Source organism: Nerophis ophidion, linkage group LG23 (genome assembly GCF_033978795.1).
Source record: "Nerophis ophidion isolate RoL-2023_Sa linkage group LG23, RoL_Noph_v1.0, whole genome shotgun sequence".
NCBI lineage: Eukaryota > Metazoa > Chordata > Actinopteri > Syngnathiformes > Syngnathidae > Nerophis > Nerophis ophidion.
The window spans coordinates 16,743,567-16,767,135 of NC_084633.1; the positions used below are offsets into that span (position 1 = coordinate 16,743,567).

The following is a 23,569-nucleotide window of genomic DNA, read 5'->3' on the forward strand; positions in this document are numbered from 1 at the left end:
TCCATGATTTAATTCCACATAAGGATATGATAAAGGTTTTAAGTACTGAACAAGCATAAAAAAAATTTTTTAATTAGATTTTCCTAAGTGTTTTATTTCTCCTTTTTTTGAGAAGAAATTTTGTACTTTCTTGGGTAGCAGGTTAGAGTTTGCTTTGTACATAATTTTAGCAGTTTGCAAATGCACCAAATCATAGAATTTCAATACTTGCGATTTTATAAATAAAGCGTGTATGAGTGTTCTCTATACTCAACATTATCTACGGCGGGGACGGTGTGACGCAGTGGAAGAGCGGCCGTGCTCAACTCGAGGGTCCCTCGTTCAATCCCCACCTAGTACCAACCTCGTCACGTCTGTTGTGTCCTTGAGCAATACACTTCCCCCTTGCTCCTGATGGGTGCTGGTTAGGGCCTTGCATGGCAGCTCCCTCCATCAGTGTGTGAATGTGTGTGTGAATGGGTAAATGTGGAAGTAGTGTCAAAGCGCTTTGAGTACCTTGAAGGTAGAAAAGCGCTATACAAGTACAACACATTTATCATTATCTATATTCCAATTTTTTTGTAACACCCTTAGTAAATGAAGCGCATATTTGTAGTTTCCCCATATTTCTACACAATAGCTCAGATATGTAACACTAGCGAGCAATAAAGAATATGAAGTGATTTTTTTGTCAAAACATGTGCTTTATTCGTCATTTTTGCTATTTTGTGTTGGATATTTTTACATGTTTCCAGTTCATTTTATCATCTATTATGACACCCAAAAATGTGTTTTCTTTGACCCTTTCAATGACTACTCCGTCCATTTGTACTTATGTTTGACTTTCCCTTCTACGGTTACGAAATAGTAATATTTTAGTTTTACTGAGATTCAAAGATAGTCTGTTCTCAAAGTGTTGCTGTACAAGCAAATATTTAAAGTTAAAGTACCAATGATTGTCACACACACTAGGTGTGGTGAAATTTGTCCTCTGCATTCGACCCATCCCCTTGTTCACCCCCTAGGAGGTGAGGGGAGCAGTGGGCAGCAGTGGTGCCACGCCCGGGAATCATTTTTGGTGATTTAACCCCCAATTCCAACCCCTGATGCTGAGTGACAAGCAGGGAGGTAATGGGTTCTATTTTTATAGTCTTTGGTATGACTCAACCAGGGTTTGAACTCACAACCTACCGATCTCAGGGCGGACACTCTAACCACTAGGCCACTAATGGTTTAGGCTAAGACGTTTAAACTAAAACATTGTCAGTGAAGCATAAGAAACAAGCCATGCAAAATAGTGGATTTTCTAAAAGTGTTTCTATTTTATTATTATTTTGAAACAACTTAGTCATAAGATTTTAGTGTTTATAGTTACTGTAAAAATGATCATTTTGGTCACAATATTCATGATGTAACTTTCAGGTCATATCCCTATTGCAAGGAACGTTTTAGTTAGTGATAAATACTGCGATTGCAATATCATGAAATTCTGGGGGTCTGGAAACAATTACAATTGTAAAAAAGAGCAGAGGTGCTCCATTTCCCTTTCAAATGTAAATAAGACATACAATAGCGCAGTGGTTCTCAACCTTTTTTCAGTGATGTACACCCTGTGAACATTTTTCAAATTCAAGTACCCCCCAATCAGAGCAGAGCATTTTTGGTTGAAAAAAAAAGGAGATTAAGTAAAATGAAGCACTTTGTCATCAGTTTCTGATTTCTTAAATTGTATCACAGTGCAAAATATTGCTCATTTGAAGTGGTCTTTCTTGAACTATTTGAAAAAAAAAAAGATAAAAATAACTAAAAACTTGTTGAAAAATAAACAAGTGGTTCAATTATAAACAAATATTTCTACACATAGAAGTAATCATCAACTTAAAGTGCCCTCTTTGGGGATTGTAATAGAGATCCATCTGGATTCATGAACTTAATTCTAAAAATTTCTTCACAAAAAAAGAAATCTTTAACATCAATATTTATGGAACATGTCCACAAAAAATCTAGCTGTCAACATTGAATATTGCATTGTTGCATTTCTTTTGGGGACGAGACCCTGCCCCAAGTGGATGAGTTCAAGTACCCAGGAGTCTTGTTCACGAGTGAGGGAAGAGTGGATCGTGAGATCGACAGGCGGATCGGTGCGGCGTCTTCAGTAATGCGGACGTTGTACCGATCCGTTGTGGTGAAGAAGGAGCTGAGCCGGAAGGCAAAGTTTTCAATTTACCGGTCGATCTACGTTCCCATCCTCACCTATGGTCATGAGCTTTGGGTCATGACCGAAAGGATAAGATCACGGGTACAAGCGGCCGAAATGAGTTTCCTCCGCCGTGTGGCGGGTCTCTCCCTTAGAGATAGGGTGAGAAGCTCTGTCATCCGGGAGGAACTCAAAGTAAAGCCGCTGCTCCTTCACATCGAGAGGAGCCAGATGAGGTGGTTCGGGCATCTGGTCAGGATGCCACCCGAACGCCTCCCTAGGGAGGTGTTTAGGGCACGTCCAACCGGTAGAAGGCCACAGGGAAGACCCAGGACACGTTGGGAAGACTATGTCTCCCGGCTGGCCTGGGAACGCCTCAGGATCCCCCGGGAAGAGCTAGACGAAGTGGCTGGGGAGAGGGAAGTCTGGGCTTCCCTGCTTAGGCTGTTGCCCCCGCGACCCGACCTCGGATAAGCGGAAGAAGATAGATGGAGATGGATGGCATTTCTTTTCACAGTTCATGAACTTACATTCATATTTCGTTGAAGTATTATTCAATTAATATATTTATACAGGATTTTTAAATTGTTGCTATTTTTAGAATATTTTTGAAATATCTCACGTAACCCTTGCGTGCCCCAATTTGAGAACCCCTGCAATAGTGTATACTTACGCAAATTCCAGTCAGACAATGTGTCATCGTCATCATCGTCGTCATCATCGTCAATGTCCTCGCTGTCCCCTCCCTCTAAACCTTCGTGCTGCAACGTGACAGTGCGTGACTTGTGGAAACGAGGCTTGATGTCCTGATCGCTGTCTGGTACAGCTTCATCTTCCTCAACATCTCCCTGTGCAAATATTAAACACACGTGAGCAATGTTTGCTATTTCACAGTACTGAAACAGAACGAAAAACAACAAATCTCACCTTCAACAGTATGATGTCTATCTCTGAATACTTCATCCCGTTTACCAAGATGGGGATCAGTCTATTGAGGCGGAAGAAAAGAAGTAGAACAAATACTTCAAAAAAGGAACCAGACAACATGGCCCATTGCGACACCATTTGCAATGGTAAAATCAGCACTCACTGCATCAAGTGTCCTGAGAGCATCTCCTTGCAGATGGGCTGCTCTGCAAGAGTCAACCAAAATTCACAGGCTTCGAGAGCTACATTCTCATCTGGGTCTTGGGTCCGCTGCAGCATGTACTGCAAGGGGATGGGACGAACACAAACGTGACTTAAACGGCACTAAAATATTTATCTGCAACAGAGTTGGAGCCCATCTGTATCAGAAGTTTAGGAACTTAAGGTATCATTGTATATCAATGAGCTGGGTTTGTCATCATGTCCAGGGGAGAAACAATGTGGAAAATGTGTTAGCTGTCTACCTGATTCAGCACTTACCTGGATGATGCTGTGCATGTGGGGGATGAGCCGGTCAATGCGGACCTCCAGAAGCATGACTAGAGCTCGGCAAACATTCTTTCGGACTTCAGAGTCCTCGTCTGCTGCCAGCACAAAGAGGCTCTACATGGGGTGGGGAAAAAACATTTACAAAAGGGAGAACAATGTTGCAACAAAGTCTTATTTGTTCAAGTAGGCAGCTGCAAACCTCTATGAAGGTGTCAATGTTATCCATTAGTGCCTGGGCTCTGCCGATGATGAATTGGTTCACACAGGCAATGGCGTGGGATCTGCAGCAGGGTCCACAAAAATAGTTACTACCGGTGATAAGCACTTATAATGATGCAATTTGTTTGCGCTTTGTAACTCCAAGTATTTGAGCTCAACATTTTATCAACTATAATCTAAGGCGGCAACGACTAATGTTAGTGTGTATGCCAGAAGACATTTAACTCCTCCCGTGTTGTACCTAATTTTTGAGTTGCAGTGCTTGAAGAACTGAAGGAATTTGGGTATCATGATATTTAGTGGTCTGTTCAGAGCGTCGCTGTCCAGCAGCTCGGACGAGTCCTCGCATATCTTCTGCAGTGCTCCAAATGATCCCTGAGACACGGACACACACAGAAAGGCTGTCAAATCAAACGCAAACATACAAGGACACAGAGGAGAGAATTAAGTTGTGTGAGAAGATTTTTTTGGGTATATTGTATTTTTAATTGTGGAAACAGGAGCAACATTCATTTATACTGTCAAGGCTTTGGACATGTATACAGTGGAACCTCAAAACTTTATCGTTGAACAATTAGGAAAAAGAAAATTAGGAAAAATATGCCCAAATGACAAAAAAATATGGCACATTTTTGAAGTCAGTGATCATCTCATGGACAGTTTTGTTTTTTAATGATGCCTGCACATCATGGTACCAATAAAGAAAAAGGGAAGATTGAATAGAATTAGCATAGGAATCGGTGTCAGGAAAACAGGATCCACATCTGCCTTTGCTGCTCAGTACAATACAGCTAAAGCAACAATGTTCAACCTGTGTTCAAACCTGACGTGAATTACTGTTGGACTATAAATGTTTTATGGTGAGTTGCACCCTGGAACCAACCATTTTTCATTCCAGTGATTCTATTGGAGAAAAAAGCTGTCCTCATAATTGATTGTCTTCTACTTTTTAAGGTTCCACTGAATATGCAACTTTGGAACTTTGTACACTAGGGCTGGGCAATAACATGATCCAAGCGTGTGATTTGAACTTAAAGGCCTACTGAACCACACTACTACCGACCACGCAGTCTGATTTATACATCAATGATGAAATATTAACATTGCAACACATGCCAATACGTTTTTTTTAAGTTTACTAAATTGCAATTTTAAATTTCCCGCAAAGTGTCGTGTTAAAAACGTCGCGAAATGATGACGCGTATGCGTGACGTCACGGACTGTAAGGAAATATTAGCGCTGCACCAAACACGGCTAAGAGTCGTCTCTGTTCATGGCGTAATTACACAGTATTTTGGACATCTGTGTTGCTGAATCTTTTGCAATTTGTTCATTTAATAATGGAGACTATCAAGAACAATGCTGTTGGTGGAAAGCGGTGGATTGCAGCTGTCTTTAGCGCCGAGACACACCTGGTGTTTCTTTGTTGTGAAGCGGAGCGGTCAAGCGAACATGTTTTCTCTACGTCAACCAGCATGTTTTTGGACGGGGAAATTGTGATATATATCTTACAGGAGACATCAATGGATTATTCGTCGTCCTGCAGCAGCTGTCATGTCAAAAAAGGCAGCTGTGAGCTTGGCTCCTCGGCTTCTCTCTGAGACACTGCGTGTTCACCACAGCCATCCGACCTCGAGGTATGTCTTTACAATCTTTAAAATCTCACTAATACACTATTAAAACAATAAGCAGATAAGGGATCTTCCAGAATTATCCTAGTAAATGTGTCTAAAAACATCTTAATCGCTCACAATGCAATCGCCTTTTTTTTTTTCTAGTCCTTCGCTTTCAATATCCTCAGCTACAAATTTTTCATTCTTACTCAAATTAATGGGGAAATTGTCGTTTTCTCGGTCCGAATAGCTCTTTTTGTTGGAGGCTCCCATTATAAACAATGTGAGGAGCCCTCACACATGTGACGTCATCGTCTGCGGCCTCCGGTACAGGCAAGGCTTTTATTAGCGACCAAAAGTTGCGAACTTTATCGTCGATGTAGTCTACTAAATCCTTTCAGCAAAAATATGGCAATATCTCGAAATGATCAAGTATGACACATAGAATGGACCTGCTATCCCCGTTTAAAAAAGAAAATCTCATTTCAGTAGGCCTTTAAAGAAAAAGTGCTGTATGCAAGTAATTAAAGAAAGCAAAATATTTACCATTTGAAAAAGTTGTTTAGTAAATGTTAACTGGAAATAAAAGTATTATATTATTGATAAAAATTATACTTTGTTTACTGCAGAATGTTTGTGATAACAAGCAAAAAAACAACCGAGAGGCAAAAAAGTTGTTCTCTTTACCCCCATAAGCCGTGCCAAAAAAGAAGCAAAACCGTGGCCCTAAAACCGGGTACGGACTATAGTGTGGGTTACCTGTACCGCTGCACTTCTCGTAAGCACAATTATAAATATGAACAATGACAGTTGCCAGCTTTTAGCATATAGTACCTCAATCAAACATAGTGGAATTTTTTTTTTTTTTACAAGATACTGCAGCAGTAAACAGCTGGGTACTCCGTATAATTATGCACGGGACAATCCGCTTTAATGATATTCGAGATCGGATGATATGAAAAAAACAATCGTGATTTTTTTTTTGCCATATTTCCCAGCCTTAGTGTACACGTAGCACTGAAGTGTGCATGGCATGAATGACACGTTTGGTAGTAACAGTTTTATATTAACTTTAGTAAGAAGAATGCCATGGATGTACCTCGCATGTGTTGTAATCCTCGGAGTTGAGAAGGTTGCAGAGCTGAGGCAGCAAATCAGGCCATGACTGTAGTTCTCCCTTGGATGAAATAGTTGTAATCAGGATGCCTAAATGACAGGAGGTGTTGTTTCAGGATAGTGAAAAGCATGAAAAGATGGTGAGCGTATTCATGCTTTGCTGGCAGCAGCTCTGGGTCAGACAGTATGAATACAAACACCTTCATGGGGAAAAGTCAGTCATGTTTTTATGCATCATCTCCAAAGCATAAGAATTGTAATGTTACTTAAAAATTTGAGTTGATCTAACAATGAACCCACCAATTGTGGCACGGATGAGTGGCGAGGGGTCGCCAATGTTGTTGACACATTCCTGCTTTATGAAGTCTGCGACAGTTGGCGGGAAGTTCTGGTAATGGGCCTTAACATTGTTTTTCAGGATCAGACCACTTAGGGAGCGGGTTGGCTCGTCTAGAAAAGAAGAAACAAATGTTTTATTAAAAATAGCAATTATGGACGGAATCATAGTATTGATATGTACTTGCAGATGTCCTTTTAATCTGTCACTTTTAACCATAGAGCCTCTATCTTTAACAAATCAGTCAATGGCATGAAAACGGGCCGAAAAGAAACCGCAACAACAGACGGAACAAAAAATGGTGAATACAAGTACAAAACTAAAAAGGCAGTACAGAGAATTTACGGTTAAAAAAGGAAATCTCTAGCAACGGACTGTTAAAAGCAGAAAAATTACAGATGTATGACAGAAACGTTCTGCTGCTGCAGTTTGTCCCTCAAAGCAGCAGATGGTGTCTGGTTAGGAGATGAGATTTAAGTCAGTGAAAAGAAGTGTTGAGGCAAAATCTACTTCACCATGTGAAAGAGTTACCACGTGGTAAGCAGATGTGCATTTCTCCAGCATGGCGTGGATGCAGATATACATTCATTAAGATTCAAAACGCCTACTTAAATTTTAATACCTCACATAGAAAATAGTAAACTTGTTGTGGTGTGTTACCGCTAGGGGTGTAACGGTACATAAAAATTTCGGTTTGGTACGTACCCCGGTTTAGAGGTCACGGTTCGGTTCATTTTCGGTACAGTAAGAAAACAACAAAATATAAATTTTTGGGTTATTTATTTACCAAATTTGTAAAACAATGGCTTTATCCTTTTAACATTGGGAACACTATAATAATTTTACCCACGTTAATCCACATTAAACTGCCTCAAGTTGTGGTTTAGATTAAATAAAATGACAAAACCTTTCTTCTACATATAAAAAGTGCAATATTAAACAGTTTCAAGTCAACTCATCATGCTTAATTTATTACAGCATTTGGGAAGCCTGTAGTTTACTTTTATTATACACGCACACACACACACAGCAAAATGAGCTAACGTAACGCTAAAAGCTAACTAGCCTTCACCTCACTCCAGAACTATGAGCGATCTGAGCTGCAGTTTAAGTTTCTAGAAGGTCAACGGGCTCATAGTGATGTTAGTAGTAGTTGTGACTGGGAAGTGTTTTTTATAATTTGGGGAGTGTACGATGTCCTGCTAAACACACATCTGCTCATCTTGACACCGGAGCACTGACTGCATGCGCTCTGAATACGCACTGCTGATTGGCTTTGTATGTAACCAATCAGATGGTTGTGTGGGCGGGACAATGCTGGGTGTTCACTGCTCAGACAGAGGCAGAAAGCAGAGCAGCTTGTTAAGACTTTAGTTTACAAACTTGCTCGATACACCCTCATACCGAACCGAAACCCCCATACCGAAATGGTTCAATACAAATATACGTAACATTACACCCCTAGTTACCGCAAAATGTAGTTACCTAAAAAAAGTATTGGAAAACAATAACCATACAGTATTGATGATTTACTATTGGGAAACACCATAAAGCAGACTCTTCTGACGGCAGTGTAGCAAAGAAAAGTAAAGTGAATTTAGACATGAAGTGCTCACAAACAAGAAATGCTGATCAATTGGCTCCCTGCCCGGTGCAAACACTAACACCACAACCACCATGGAGGATATTTATGGTATCTTCTATCTTTAAATTGTCCTTGGAGTTTCTTTTGTTGAATTGAACATGTGAATGGATCTTCACCTATAAAATGAATAGCAATACACAGCGTAGTGGTCTCAGGATTGAGACTTGCTTGTCCCAACAGGCCTGTCTCTCCTGTTCTTGCACCACTGTTCGGAGTGCAAGACAATCAACCACTGATATAAAAATAAACTCCCCCACTTTTAACGTAATTAAGATAATGTTTTTCATAAAGCACTTTTCACAAATAATCATAAGTGATGTACAAAACATAGGGCAATTAAAACAAACTAATACAATAGAGGCAACATCATAAAAAGGATAAAACCAGTGATTAAAAAAACAAAGCCCATTGACTAAAATCTCTCTTTTTTTTTTTTTTATCAAACAAGTCTCCAAATGTTTATAAGAGTCAAAACAGTCCAGCGCACGGAGAGACTGATACAAGTCATTCCAGAGTCTAGGGGCTACAGCCTGGAATGCCAGCTCTCACTGGGTTTTACAACCAGTTTTTGGGATCTTTACGAGACCCTGTCCTAAAGACTATTCTTGCCGCTGCATTTCATTCTTGTAATTACCGTACTTCATTTGTATACCGCAATTTATATGCGACATAGGGTGTTAATTCAGATACAGGTTCCACTCTACACCAAAACTAAACCCACTGAGGTTATACGGGTGGAACTTGTATGCACTGTAGATTGAGGACCTTGAGTAGGTTACTATTGGTCCAGTTGTCCCTCGCTCCATCAAGCTTCAAATATCCGGCTTCACTTTAATACATATTTCTTTAAAGCACATTCCACATTCATTTATGTTGCACATAGGACTGGGCATTGAGCATAGATGGGAACCAGAACTTACATTTTATTTCTTCTGGAACCGTTCAATAATTCCACCATTGCAGAAGATAAACTGCAGTTACTTCAAGTATCTTTATTACTGGAGGAGCATGTAGGTGATTAAGCCCAAAACAAATATGATTCAGGCAACAGGAATGTGCTGTGAGTTTCAATCGTAATTAAAACATAAAAATAGATGACTACAATTAAGCTGCAGGAACCTTTCAAGCGTGTTCAGTTGATACAGGATACACCTGAGCTCAGTTGTGTGCTTCATGGCAAAGGCTGTGAATACTTACATGTGATTTATTGTTTTTTTAATTTTTAATACATTTGCAAAAATGTCTTAAAAAACAAAAACATTTTCACTTTGTCATGTGTGTAGAATTTTGAGGACAAACATGAACTCATTCTATTTTGGAATAAGGCTGTGACATAAAATGTGGAAAAAGTGAAAAGCACTGTAAAATACTTTAAGAAGTCTAGATGGATCCATTTTACAAAGAAAACAGCGATAAATGGGAAATTAACAAGTAGATTAATAAGAGTCCCGAGCAGGGATGCACAAACCATTTGCCTTCCGGGGCCAAAGTGAAAATGTGCCCACGGGCCACAGGGCAAACAGTGATTTTAAAAGTACAGCAGCAACATGGATGAGTTTCCATAACACCATAAAGGAAGATAGTGGAGCTTGTCATGTTCAAAAGATGGCTAGGAGTTAGCATTGCAATCATGCCATCTGTTGTTGTGTGAGCTTGAAAATTGTCAGTATGAGTATGTATCATTTTGGGAAATCTAAACAAATGACTATGCGGGTCACAACTGGCCTGCAGAACCTACTTTATTAGCCACATAGAGAGGATAATGGAACAACTTTTGAGGTGATCTGTCGATGTTCAACAGCAAATGTCCGACCCATGAATCGGTAGTGTTGATACCAGGTGTTTATATAGTGCTGCACCGATGACGATAGACAATTGATATTAATATAAAATGTGTTTGATAAAAAATGTAATACATATTAAAACATTTTGATCTGAAGAAACTGGAAATTATGAAGCAAGATTTGTTGTCACGAGCGTTTTGAGAACCCAGAAAACAGAAAAAGTCACTGAGCAATGGGGACACGCTAACAGACAATCAGTTAACAGTATTCACTGAGTAATAATATGAATTGATTAACGTGGACCCTGACTTAAACAAGTTGAAAAACTTATTCGGGTGTTACCATTTAGTGGTCAATTGTACGGAATATGTACTGTACTGTACTGTGCAATCTACTAATAAAAGTATCAATCAATCAAAATGTGAGGGACATGCTAACAGCCAATCATGTAACAGTATAACCAATACTTTTATCGCTGCTGTTAGGCTCCAAGCCGTAGTTGAGATCAGGGGAGACGTTCCATCCAGGCTTCACCTTACCAGACAATGGGTTTGCTAAGCTCTGCTTTCAGGTAGGAATGACGAGGCTGCTGATTTGTGACACTTTGGTTGTTTTATTCATATTTCTGCAGGACGCAGCCCAACACATTGGCTGCTACCGCTCCCTCTCCTAAATCTTCCACTCACCCATTATACTGTCATTCTTAAAAGGTGCACACACCCACTAGTCATAAAATTTGTGGTTGCACAGTCTTTCTGTCTCGCTGTGTGAATTCTCTACATGGAGCGAGAAGAGGAAGCGAAATCTTGATGTATCAACTCAATAACAGAAAGTGGTCTTTAGATTTCTTGGTTTTAAGGCAGACAGTAGAGCAACATCCTGACACTTCGAATGTGTGGGTTTAATTAGTTGCTTTCCAAAGTGATATGTGTAGTTTTCAATAGCTTGCCAATACTCTCATCAAGTGTCTCAAATCAGCAACTACCTTCAAATGTACTTTATTACCTTAGCAATAAAATCTTATTATCTATCGTATTCATCCTACCTAGCTACCAGACACTCTCCAATGATAAATGGCACCGTTGATAAGTTGGAAATTGTTGTACTCTATTCATTGGCAGGCTTAAATAAGTCATGAAAAGTATCAATTATCGATAGCAAAAATGTCTATCGTGATATACTTTTCAGCCATATCACCCAGCCCTATGTTTATACCAATATATGTTTGATACTAAATGGATTAGATAGATATCCTAACTTTTCCAAAAACGTAAGATTTAAAGACTCTGGTATTAAGGCCCTGGACATGCAGAATCAGGGCAAAAACCAAAGGATTTTGATAAGTAATAGATGTTAGTTATTACTTTTGTTTGATTAGGTATTGTTTTCTATTGACTTTGTTTTGCTCGGACAAATGTATAGAATAAAATAAACTAGTTTAAAAAGGTATGTTCCTATAGTTACACTGCCAACAGCAAATCACTATTAAAAATTTAAACTTTTTACAGTTAATACATATAATTAGTATCGGCCAATTTCACTTAAGAATGATCTGTATCACCAGCATGAAATTATTATTGGATTATTCATTTTTCTGAAACATACATGGTAAACTAAAAATAAATAGAATATTAGCTAGAGGCGATTTGCATTGAAAGGTATTAACAATGGCGATTACGTACATTTACAAGAAAATCGGCCGATACTGATTGTTAGCCGATCGATCTGTCATCCCAGAACCCTGTTGCGCCTTAACTGCAACACTGGCGCTTGACGTGAGTGGTATTTAATAACAGCGGGGGAAAACTTGGAAGGACACGCATTGCCGACGACGTGGCTAATGTCTGTGGCTATCCGTCATTTTGACCAAGTTTTTGCAGAACACATTCCCGTGGTTTCAGCACATCAAAGCCCAATTATATCTTAAATAAATTTCCCAGGATGTGATGAGTATTTTCACATAGTGGCCATGAGAGCAGCTTTGGCAAAAGCCAGAGCACTAATGCTTGGAAGATCCTCCCGGCACAGACAAGTTGCGTAAAACGAGCATAAGGATGTAAAGCTATGAAAATTTCACATCAGTTATGATGACGAAAATTAACACGGTTATAATTATCGTGGTATTGTTGAATTTGCTCAAAAGTGCTTACACACACACACACACACATCTTTTGACCAAAGTATTTTAGTAATGGAAACACACGCTGTTAGCAAACCAATTACCTTGCATATTTTATGTTAATTTACTTCACTACTTTTACTGATAGTTTTTGTCTTAGTACTTTCTGTTTTAATGGCTAAACTGTTATTGCTTTAAATATGTATTTGTACTGTAGCACTTTAAGATTTATTTAAAAGAAGGGCATAACAAAATATTTTTGGCGAGTGTTCTGGCGGCCATCTCCGTAGGCACGCCATAAAAACACCTCAGTCTTGTATTCCACAGAGTTTAGAATGATCACTGACATTCAAATGGTCATTAAGTTGGATTAGAATCTATGCGAATATTAAATTAATAATCCTACTTTTGGAACATTTATTTAACACGGTCAGGCCTGAAATCAAATCGCCACGATAAAACGAGGGAAGATTTACTTAATTTCAATTTATGAAACCACTATCGAATACAATTCCAAGGAGCTAAAATGATCAATTTAGGGAAAATAGTCTCAATTGAATATGGTAACACCACTGGCTCTGTGCTTACCTTCTGTTTTGAGTCTCGTAAGGACAAAGATGAGATAGTTGTTGAAGTCAGGAAACTGGTTCAGTTGTTCAAGTTTCTAGAATAGCGGTTAAGGACAATTTCTTTCAGAGTAACATCAAACAAACCAACATTTAATTTCCATCATATTACATTTGCAGTGCACACATTTGATACCCGAAGAATGCAAAAAGCATTGATTGGTGCGCCACTAGACTAAGCAAGTTTTTTAAACTCAGGCTCTCAATGTTAGGTAGTAGTCAACAATTCGCCGACAGTTGACATCACTAATGTTTCCCGCCGGAAGTGGGTCATGTAAAGAGTAAGGACATTCCTCTTATTTTTGTTGAAAACTTGAATACCTTGCTCATTTTGCAAAGCAATCTTTTTTTCATTATGGAATTTTTTCCATTATCTGTGATAAGCGAGCATTTAAAGTGGAGACATGATGTCAGACATTTGTAGTGGGCATGTAGACACAGCTTCGATAAGTAGTGTTAGCTTTGGCTTGCTAAGTAACAAGAATGAGACCAATGTGTGAAAAAAAAAAATCATTTTAGCCTAAGTCAACCAGAAAAACTTTGTTTAAATCAATTTAAATACGCTCTGAAGCGTAAATTTGCAAAGCTGCAAAAAATGGCATTTAAACAAGTTAAACATACAATCTATTAAATAGCCAAGATTTTAACTGTTTAATACATGAACTAGGCTAATTTTTGGGGGTCAATTCGCCTTTCCTTTCTTTAAAATGAACAAATTTTCTTCATTGTTGTAAAATGGACAACTTTGACATTTTAATGTTTGTAACAACTGATTGGGCATTACAGTTATAGTGTTAACACATATTTATAAATGAATCATATTTGTTGTTAATAAGCACATGCCTAAAATAAACTCCATTTAGAAGTTGATGGAAAAATTTAAGCCATTAAAAAAATACTTTTATTATCCGATTAGTCGCCTAATCGTTAAGATAATTGTTGACTGTCCACTATCAAAATATTCGTTAGTTGCAGCCCTATTAGGTAGGATACTTGTTGGACGGCTCTCTGTGTTGCTGTGTCGGGAGACTGCGAGTCCTTGAGCAGCTGGAGGACCTGCTGAAGTCCCTGCTCATCTGGCTGCCACTCCATCCTGTAGACACAACACCCTTAGATCACATCCACAAACACCACTCTTGAAATCCTATAAAACAACGGCCCCCAACCTTTTTTGCACCAGGGACCGATTTCATGTAGGCATTATTTTCACGGACTGGCCTTTCCCGTGTGGCAGAAAGATATAGCAAATAAGTGCATGAAAAACGAATACATGACAAAACTCACCATGACGTTAATTTAGTGGGAGAGACTGGCCTTTTCCCTTTGCAAAAAAGTTCTCCATCGACTTTAGTTTTTGCTCATTTTTGCTAGTAGTAGGCTTTTTTTTAACTTTATTATCTGATGGGTGATACATCACATTCAAAGACAAGAGCATTTATAAGAAAGCTACAAAAACTTGACATTATTTCTAATTGATACCATTTCCATTCTAAAACTTGTGTATTCACATTTTGTGCAATATTTCATATGTAGATACACAGTTAGCTTTTTTGGTCCAATTTTCCTTGTGTAAATAAATCCATTATTGCTAACTACTTATGCAATAGGACGATGTGCAATAATACCAGCACTTTAACTTACAAGGCCAAAGGAGATGTGTATTTCTTTCCTTCAGCACAATTATTATATGCGACAATTTAGTACTTCTCAATCTGCCTTGAGCACATTAACTCCTATGGTCACTTTGTTCCTGATCTGCCCTGATCTTGGGTCATCAGCCTAGCTAGATGGAACCAAGATTTTGGCTACGATTTGCCACCTATACATTTTATATTTATTTATGCGCATTGTCCCATGTGACAAAGATGTAACAAATATAGCAAATGGCGACTTCCCATTAGGCGTTTTATACAACATCTATGAACAAGCTTAATGGTGTGTCTGGTGGGACAGGCCAAAGTTAAGTATGAGAAAATGCAGTCGGTTATAAAATTATTTATTGTTTCTGTGTGGCCCAGTAGCAAATGCGTCACAGACCAGTGCGGGTCCCTGGACCGGTGGTTGGGGACCACCGCTATAAAACCATGAATTGATTAACGTGGACCCTAGGGGTGTAACGGTACACAAAAATTTTGGTTCGGTTCATTTTCGGTACAATAAGCAAACAACAAAATATACTTTTTTGGGTTATTTATTTGACAAATTTGCTAAATCTTCCACTAAAAATATTTTCCTTAGTGGAATATTTGATGAGAAGTAATGGGAAACTTGGATGGATCAATAATTAATAACATTGATTTTGATTCAATATTATGTTTTGAGCAATGACAGTTTGAAAGAAAAAAAACATCCATCCATCTTCTTCCGCTTATCCGAGGTCGGGTCGCGGGGGCAGCAGCCTAAGCAGGGAAGCCCAGACTTCCCTTTCCCCAGCCACTTCGTCTATCTCTTCCCGGGGGATCCCGAGGCCTCCTACCGGTTGGACGTGCCCTAAACACCTCCCTCGGGAGGCGTTCGGGTGGCATCCTGACCAGATGCCCGAACCACCTCATCTGGCTCCTCTCGATGTGGAGGAGCAGCGGCTTTACTTTGAGTTCCTCCCGGATGACAGAGCTTCTCACCCTATCTCTAAGGGAGAGCCCCGCCACACGGCGGAGGAAACTCATTTCGGCCGCTTGTACCCGTGATCTTATCCTTTCGGTCATGACCCAAAGCTCATGACCATAGGTGAGGATGGGAACGTAGATCGACCGGTAAATTGAGAGCTTTGCCTTCCGGCTCAGCTCCTTCTTCACCGCAACGGATCGGTACAACATCCGCATTACTGAAGACGCCGCACCGATCCGCCTGTCGATCTCACGATCCACTCTTCCCTCACTCGTGAACAAGACTCCTAGGTACTTGAACTCCTCCACTTGGGGCAGGGTCTCCTCCCCAACCCGGAGATGGCACTCCACCCTTTTCCGGGAGAGAACCATGGACTCGGATTTGGAGGTGCTGATTCTCATTCCGGCCGCTTAACACTCGGCTAATAAAACAGCTTTGTTTTATTAGTCAACGTTGCAACGTTTTCTAAATTACATTTAGCCTTTAAACTTTTTTATCTCACTTTTATGTTTTTGTTTTTGTTTATTTTAATATTATTTTTAGAATGTGCCATGGGCCTTTAAAACATTAGCTGTGAGCCGCAATTGGCCTACGGGGCACACTTTTGACACCCCTGCTATAGATAATAAAAAAATTTGGGGGGATAAATCTATGGGTAAAAAGCAGAGCCTGGCGTCCCATGCTCGTTTATCATAACTCTCTCGCTCTCTGTCTCTGCCCCTCCCTCACAAATGTTGCTGCGCAGACAATTTTTTGTTTTGTTTTTAACCCCTTCTTAACCCTGAACGTACAATGAAAATACACACAACCCTAACTTAAAATTCCGGACATTTGAGGCATTTAAGAAACTCCACCCGGACAGCCCCGCAAAAGAGGACATATCCGGTGAAAATAGAAGGTGTGGTCAGTCTATCGTAGCCAGGTGGTTGCTAGCATGCAGTGTGTTGTTTTTTTGATTGATTGAAACTTTTATTAGTAGATTGCACAGTACAGTACATATTCTGTACAATTGACCACTAAATGGTAACACCAAAGTAAGTTTTTCAACTTGTTTAAGTCGGGGTCCCCGTAAATCAATTTATGTTTACACAACGTGCGGTGCGCTACTTAATGTCAGAGTTTCCCCACACATTCATTTATTTGTGGCAGCCCGCCACGAAAGAATTACGGCCGCCACAAATAAAAATTAACAAAATATTTTTAAAATTTTTTTTCGGCTTTTGACTCGCTCGACCGCTCATAAAAGCAACGGGACTCTGTGAATGGAGCTAGTAGTTACAAATTATATAAATATGTAAAAATTATATAAAATGTACATAAAGTGTTGTACTTATATTCCAACTCCGCGTTCTTCTTGGTCATCGCTGCAGCCGCCCCACCCCACCACCACCACAAATAGATGCCTGACCTGTGAGCAACACTGAATGTTGTAAGCATTTCACCAATCTTGCACCCTTTGCAAATTTGGACGCGATCTAACAGCAAAAGAGTCTCCCAACACTGTGTAGATGGCATCAAGGCCTATTTATCCAAGCATGAGGGTTGGGAAACGAAGGTGTTTGGCGAGGGAAGTGTGGATTCAGGCCGGGTGGCCGATTTCGAGTTCCAGGTAACCCTAGATTATTATATTTTATAACTAGTAACCCAAGTTGTGGTAGTAGTTTAGTTGTGGATGTACACTGTATAGTGATGAATCCTGATTTGACATTGAATTTGCAAAATGTGGTTACGCATTTTGTAAATTGCGCTTATTGGTATTGTGCTTACAACATAGCCAGGTCGCTGCTAGCATGCCATGTATTTTTTTTTGATTGATTGAAACTTTTATTAGTAGATTGCACAGTACAGTACATATTCCGTACAATTGACCACTAAATGGGAACACCAGAGTAGTTTTTTCAACTTGTTTAAGTGGGGGTACAAGTAAATCAATTCATGGTGCCTCGGTGTGCATTATTCACATAACGTGCGGTGCGCTACTTAGTATGTCCATGTGGAACTCGTTCGGTACGCCCCCGAACCGAAACCGTTCAATACGAATACACCGTTACACCCCTAGTAGACCCAGACTTAAACAAGTTGAAAAACTATTCGGGTGTTACCATTTAGTGGTTAATTGTACGGAATATTTACTGTACTGTGCAATCTACTAATAAAAGCTTCAATTAATCAAAAAACATGCAAGGAAAAGTTCGCTGGCAGTCTCTGGATCAGACAGTATGAATACAAAGACCATCAATGAGAGTCAGTTGAATAAGATGCATCATTTCCAGAGAACAAAAAAAAAAAAGGGCCTGGGTTGTAAAGATCTCTAACATTATGAACACAATCGGAATTAAAGCAGCAATCAGCGCTGGACGGGACCGACTTTGGCTACAGCCCCCGCGACCCAAGCCCGGATAAGCGTTTAGGAAAATTTAGTTTGGAAGGGGTTTTTGCCAAATTCCTGTAGATTTTTGCCGAAGGATGTCAATTATCAAAATGTAGGTCTAAGTGAGACCTACATAGAGGTATTTGTGGCATCTCTCTCTGACATTCCTACCGGAAGTTACAAGCAGTTTTGTCTGTGTTTTCTTCCTAGGAGCAGTTTTGTCTATGTTTTAATCCTAGGGGCGCTGTAGCGCAATTTTGATTTTGGGGGTTTGGTTTTTATATAAGATGGGAAGGTTTGCCATACCGATGTGTGTGTAAAATTTGGTGAGTTTTGAAGCATGTTAAGGGAGTTAGATTACGGCGCGAAAGTGCAGAATAATAATAATAAAGAATAATAACAATAAAACCTTAGAAATACAATAGGATCCTCGGTCCCAAAGGGACATTCGGTCCATAATTACCGTATTTCCTTGAATTGCCGCAGGGCATATAGTATGCGCCTGCCTTGAATTACTGCCAAAATCATCTCATGCTTAGTATTACCGCCTGATCAAACTCGTGACGTCACGAGTGACACGTCCCCCGTCGTCATTTTCAAAACGGAGGAGGCTGATTTCAATACCGGTAATTTGAAATCGCATAAAGGGAAGAGGATTATTCAGTGGGATTTAAGGTCCAAGCTTACATCACACTCAAATTTGTACTGCATGCCTTTGGTAAGTGCCGCAGTGAGAAAAAGTTTTAAAATAATTAGCGCATGCTTACTTTTACCGCATGCCTTTGGTGAGCGCAGGAGTGAGAAGAGGTTTTAAATTAATTAGAGCCCCGGCAGCAATTCAAAGAAATACATTATATGTTGAAGAAACTGAAATGATCGTAAATCCCCAACTAGAAAGAGGGTGGAGGCCGCAAACCAGGGCATTAAAATACGGGCGGGTAAAATCTCTGACCCCAGTTTAATCCTTCCAACTTAATCCTTCTCCTGCCTCCAACGCCAGCCGCTCGGTGTTATTTACAACAGAAACAAAATGTACGAATGCGCACATTTATAACAAATATAAAATGTAGGTTTACCGCTTTAACCGCTGATCGCGCTTAGCAGCGAGGCTAACTTTAGCGGGGATGGCATGTCCGCTTATGTAAGACAAAATGTAACCTACGTGACAGACGATGACGAAAATTAACAAATATATTGTGAATTATTTTCAAAACGAGCCCATCGCGACGACGCAAGCCATAATTTGTGTTGCTGGAATATATTGCCCTTCGTGTTGAGGCCTGCTCCAAGTTGGAGGCATGGTGCTCACATGTGACCGGCGCACTTCTACGACAAATACAAAACAAAACCCGACAAAAAAGCATAAATACACGTCTCACGGGGGACAATAACCCCAAACAGCGCTAGCAAACGCGGCCAAAGCAAAGATGTCAGCGAGCGATTCTCACCAACTACTTGGACATGTTTCGCAAGGCGGTGTTAGCTGCTAATGCTAACATGGGAGCTAATGCTAATCAACGGAAAATAAAATCTCCCGACGCCATTATTTGGCGCATTTTGCAAACTCCGACACGTATTTTTTTGCTTATCTTTAAAAGTACAACCGCTACGATAGAAAACGTACAATATTGCCTTTCACGTTGGAAAATGAATGCTGGGCCGCTCTCCTGCCTTGTTGTCCCTCGCAGCGGTTCTTGTTCAAACCAGCACGCTGACTTAAATCTGGTCACCGGCGGCTTCCGTTTTGCTCATTTTGATTTATCTCGCGAGAATACGTGAGTGTGACGTCACCACGTAAAGACCGGTCCCTGCATGTTGTCTGTTTTACATTAAATCAGTAACTTTGTCTTGAATTTGAATTTTAAAAAAAACATTGTATTTTTCACTAAAGAAGGGTTCGGTGAATGCGCATATGAAACGGGTGGGGTTTGGTACCTCCAACAAGGTTAAGAACCACTGACTTAGACCCTTTATGGTCCCCGGGAGCCCTCAAGATAAAAAACAAAAAAAACTATAATATCAAAACGGCCACCACCGTGCTTTAAAGGCCTACTGAAAGCCACTACTACCGACCACGCAGTCTGATAGTTTATATATCAATGATGAAATATTAACATTGCAACACATGCCAATACGGCCTTTTTAGTTTACTAAATTGCAATTTTAATTTCCCGGGAGTCCATCCATCCATCCATCCATCATCTTCCGCTTATCCGAGGTCGGGTCGCGGGGGCAACAGCCTAAGCAGGGAAACCCAGACTTCCCTCTCCCCAGCCACTTCGTCTAGCTCTTCCCGGGGGATCCCGAGGCGTTCCCAGGCCAGCCGGGAGACATAGTCTTCCCAACGTGTCCTGGGTCTTCCCCGTGGCCTCCTACCAGTTGGACGTGCCCTAAACACCTCCCTAGGGAGGCGTTCGGGTGGCATCCTGACCAGATGCCCGAACCACCTCATCTGGCTCCTCTCGATGTGAAGGAGCAGCAGCTTTACTTTGAGCTCCTCCCGGATGGCAGAGCTTCTCACCCTATCTCTAAGGGAGAGCCCCGCCACACGGCGGAGGAAACTCATTTCGGCCGCTTGTACCCGTGATCTTATCCTTTCGGTCATGACCCAAAGCTCATGACCATAGGTGAGGATGGGAACGTAGATCGACCGGTAAATTGAGAGCTTTGCCTTCCGGCTCAGCTCCTTCTTCACCGCAACGGATCGGTACAACATCCGCATTACTGAAGACGCCGCACCGATCCGCCTGTCGATCTCACGATCCACTCTTCCCTCACTCGTGAACAAGACTCCTAGGTACTTGAACTCCTCCACTTGGGGCAGGGTCTCCTCCCCAACCCAGAGATGGCATTCCACCCTTTTCCGGGAGAGAACCATGGACTCGGATTTGGAGGTGCTGATTCTCATAACTTGGCACCATTTTTGTAAAAATAATAACTCATGTAAAATACAAAAGTCAACTCTCAAATTTTTTAATAAATCATGTCACACTTTGAACTGGACACCAAATCTGTTTCTTTGTCAGTTAGTGGGAAGCCTGGCATAGCATGCTGTTAACTAGTGTGTTGTGCTCTGCTGTGTAACTTGACACTGCAACTCTGAGTGAGTCTTGCAGATGTGCATCAGTGAGGCGTGTTCTGTGTTTGTTCTTGATGAAGTTCATGTCAGAAAGGGCTGATTCACAAAGATAAGTTGAACCAAACAGGCTTGCAACCTTCATAGCTGCTGAGCATACACCACTCTTCTTTTCTGTGTCAACAAGGCACCAAAAGTTTGGTGCAGCCTGGTGGGCTTTAAATTTGAAATTGTCAGGAAAGAAGAGGAAGGAATTTAAAAGGTAAAAAGGTATATGTGTTTAAAAATCCTAAAATCATTTTTAAGGTTGTATTTTTTATGTAAAATTGTCTTTCTGAAAGTTATAAGAAGCAAAGTAAAAAAATAAACAAGTGAAGACCAGGTCTTTAAAATGTTTTCTTGGATTTTCAAATTCTATTTGAGTTTTGTCTCTTGGAATTAAAAATGTCGAGCAAAGCAAGACCAGCTTGCTAGTAAATACATAACATTTAAAAAATAGAGGCAGCTCACTGGTAAGTGCTGCTATTTGAGCTATTTTTTAGAACAGGCCAGCGGGCAACTCATCTGGTCCTTACGGGCGACCGCGTTGGTGACCCCTGATCTATTTATTCAACTTCTACTTCTCCAGATTTTGGCGAGTTCCCCCCTCCACATTATTCACCCGATTCAATCCGTTCCAACGTCAAACTGTTCAGCCTATTCGGGAATCGCGGGATTTCTCTTGACGAATTCCAAAAATTTCCAGATTTCCCAGAATTCCAGGTTTTCTGGGACATTTTTCCCCATTAAAAATGAATTGGCCATTGTTCAAATTTCCAAATTTTTCAAACCATTCCACCATCCTGAAAATTCAAAGTACTCTTTTTCCAAGTTCCCAAAAAAATTCCAGTATTTTCCAGAATCCTTGATCTTCCAAAGTCCTATTTCCTTTTTTCTGGCGACTACTTCTTCCATATTTTCCAACCCATTCCTCTTAATTAAGACAAAAAACAAAATGGTTTTTTGAACTGCAAAAATTCCCAGTTTTCCCAAAATTCCAGGAATTCCGTAATACCATTCCTCAATTCGACATGTTACTACTTCAATAATTCTCGACCGATTTGAAAAATTCCAACACCAACCATTTCATTTGAACTCCTTAATTTTTGCACCTGGCTCGCCGACAACAAGCTATCCATACACTTAGATAAAACGGAATCCATCCTATTTGGGTCCCATATCAAACTTAAGAAGGTCAGTGACTTCACTATAAAAGTGGGTGACATTGTTATCACCAGGAAGGATGAGATCACCTACCTAGGTTCCATTCTAGAGGCTAATCTTTGAAATTAGTTTGTCATTTCCATCACATAAAGGTGAAGGTGGTCATCAAAAATACTTAACAGTGGGAACTCTTGTGGTTAGAGCAGGGGTGTCAAATAGTACAGACACTTACATCATGTGTTGCCTTCATTATAACACTTATATAAGACTCTTAAAGTCATTTTGATAGTAGGAAAATGTTGACACTTACCTTATGTGTTGCCTTCATTGTAACACTTATATAAGACTTTTAAAGTCATTTTGATAGTAGGCTAATATAGATACTTACATCATGTGTTGCCTTCATTATAACACTTATATAAGACTTTTAAAGTCATTTTGATAGTAGGCTAATATAGACACTTACATCATGTGTTGCCTTCATTATAACACTTATATAAGACTTTTAAAGTCATTTTGATAGTAGGCTAATATAGACACTTACATCATGTATTGCTTTCATTATAACACTTATATAAGACTTTTAAAGTCATTTTGATAGTAGGCTAATATAGACACTTACATCATGTGTTGCCTTCATTGTAACACTTATATAAGACTTTTAAAGTCATTTTGATAGTAGGCTAATATAGACACTTACATCATGTATTGCTTTCATTATAACACTTATATAAGACTTTTAAAGTCATTTTGATAGTAGGCTAATATAGACACTTACATTATGTGTTGCCTTCATTATAACACTTATATAAGACTTTTAAAGTAATTTTGATTGTAGGCCAATATAGACACTTACCTCATGTGTTGCCTTCATTATAACACTTATATAAGACTTTTAAGTCATTTTGATAGTAGGAAAATGTTGACCCTTACCTCATGTGTTGCTTTCATTATAACACTTATATAAGACTTTTAAAGTCATTTTGATAGTAAGCTAATATAGACACTTACGTCATGTGTTGCCTTCATTATAACACTTATATAAGACTTTTAAAGTCATTTTGATAGTAAGCTAATATAGACACTTACGTCATGTGTTGCTTTCATTATAACACTTATATAAGACTTTTAAAGTCATTTTGATAGTAGGCTAATATAGACACTTACATCATGTATTGCTTTCATTATAACACTTATATAAGACTTTTAAAGTCATTTTGATAGTAAGCTAATATACACACTTACGCCATGTGTTACCCTC

General features: G+C 39.7%; 1 protein-coding gene and 1 non-coding gene across 7 annotated transcripts in view; both read right to left on the minus strand.

Annotated features, from left to right (window-relative positions):
- LOC133541550 (transportin-2-like) overlaps positions 1-19,810 on the minus strand; it is a 37,710-nt gene extending 17,900 nt beyond the window's left edge. For 5 of the 6 annotated variants that reach the window (XR_009803912.1, XR_009803911.1, XR_009803909.1 and 2 more), the window contains exons 1-11: positions 19,654-19,810; positions 14,045-14,144; positions 13,014-13,089; positions 6,841-6,990; positions 6,524-6,630; positions 4,053-4,186; positions 3,792-3,873; positions 3,584-3,706; positions 3,267-3,385; positions 3,104-3,164; positions 2,850-3,024 (exon numbers count right to left, since the gene is read on the minus strand). Coding sequence is in view for 2 of the 6 variants with exons in the window: in XM_061885006.1 (XP_061740990.1) it covers positions 2,850-3,024; positions 3,104-3,164; positions 3,267-3,385; positions 3,584-3,706; positions 3,792-3,873; positions 4,053-4,186; positions 6,524-6,630; positions 6,841-6,990; positions 13,014-13,089; positions 14,045-14,143 (1,126 nt within the window). In the remaining 4 variants the exon portion in view is untranslated. The remainder of the gene's footprint in view (positions 1-2,849; positions 3,025-3,103; positions 3,165-3,266; positions 3,386-3,583; positions 3,707-3,791; positions 3,874-4,052; positions 4,187-6,523; positions 6,631-6,840; positions 6,991-13,013; positions 13,090-14,044; positions 14,145-19,653) is intronic. The other variant, XM_061885007.1, reaches the window with a different exon arrangement.
- LOC133541896 (small nucleolar RNA SNORD41) lies at positions 17,864-17,931 on the minus strand. Its single transcript, XR_009804008.1, has one exon. It is a non-coding gene; the product is annotated as a small nucleolar RNA SNORD41 (small nucleolar RNA).
- Positions 19,811-23,569: the final 3,759 nt, after the last annotated feature.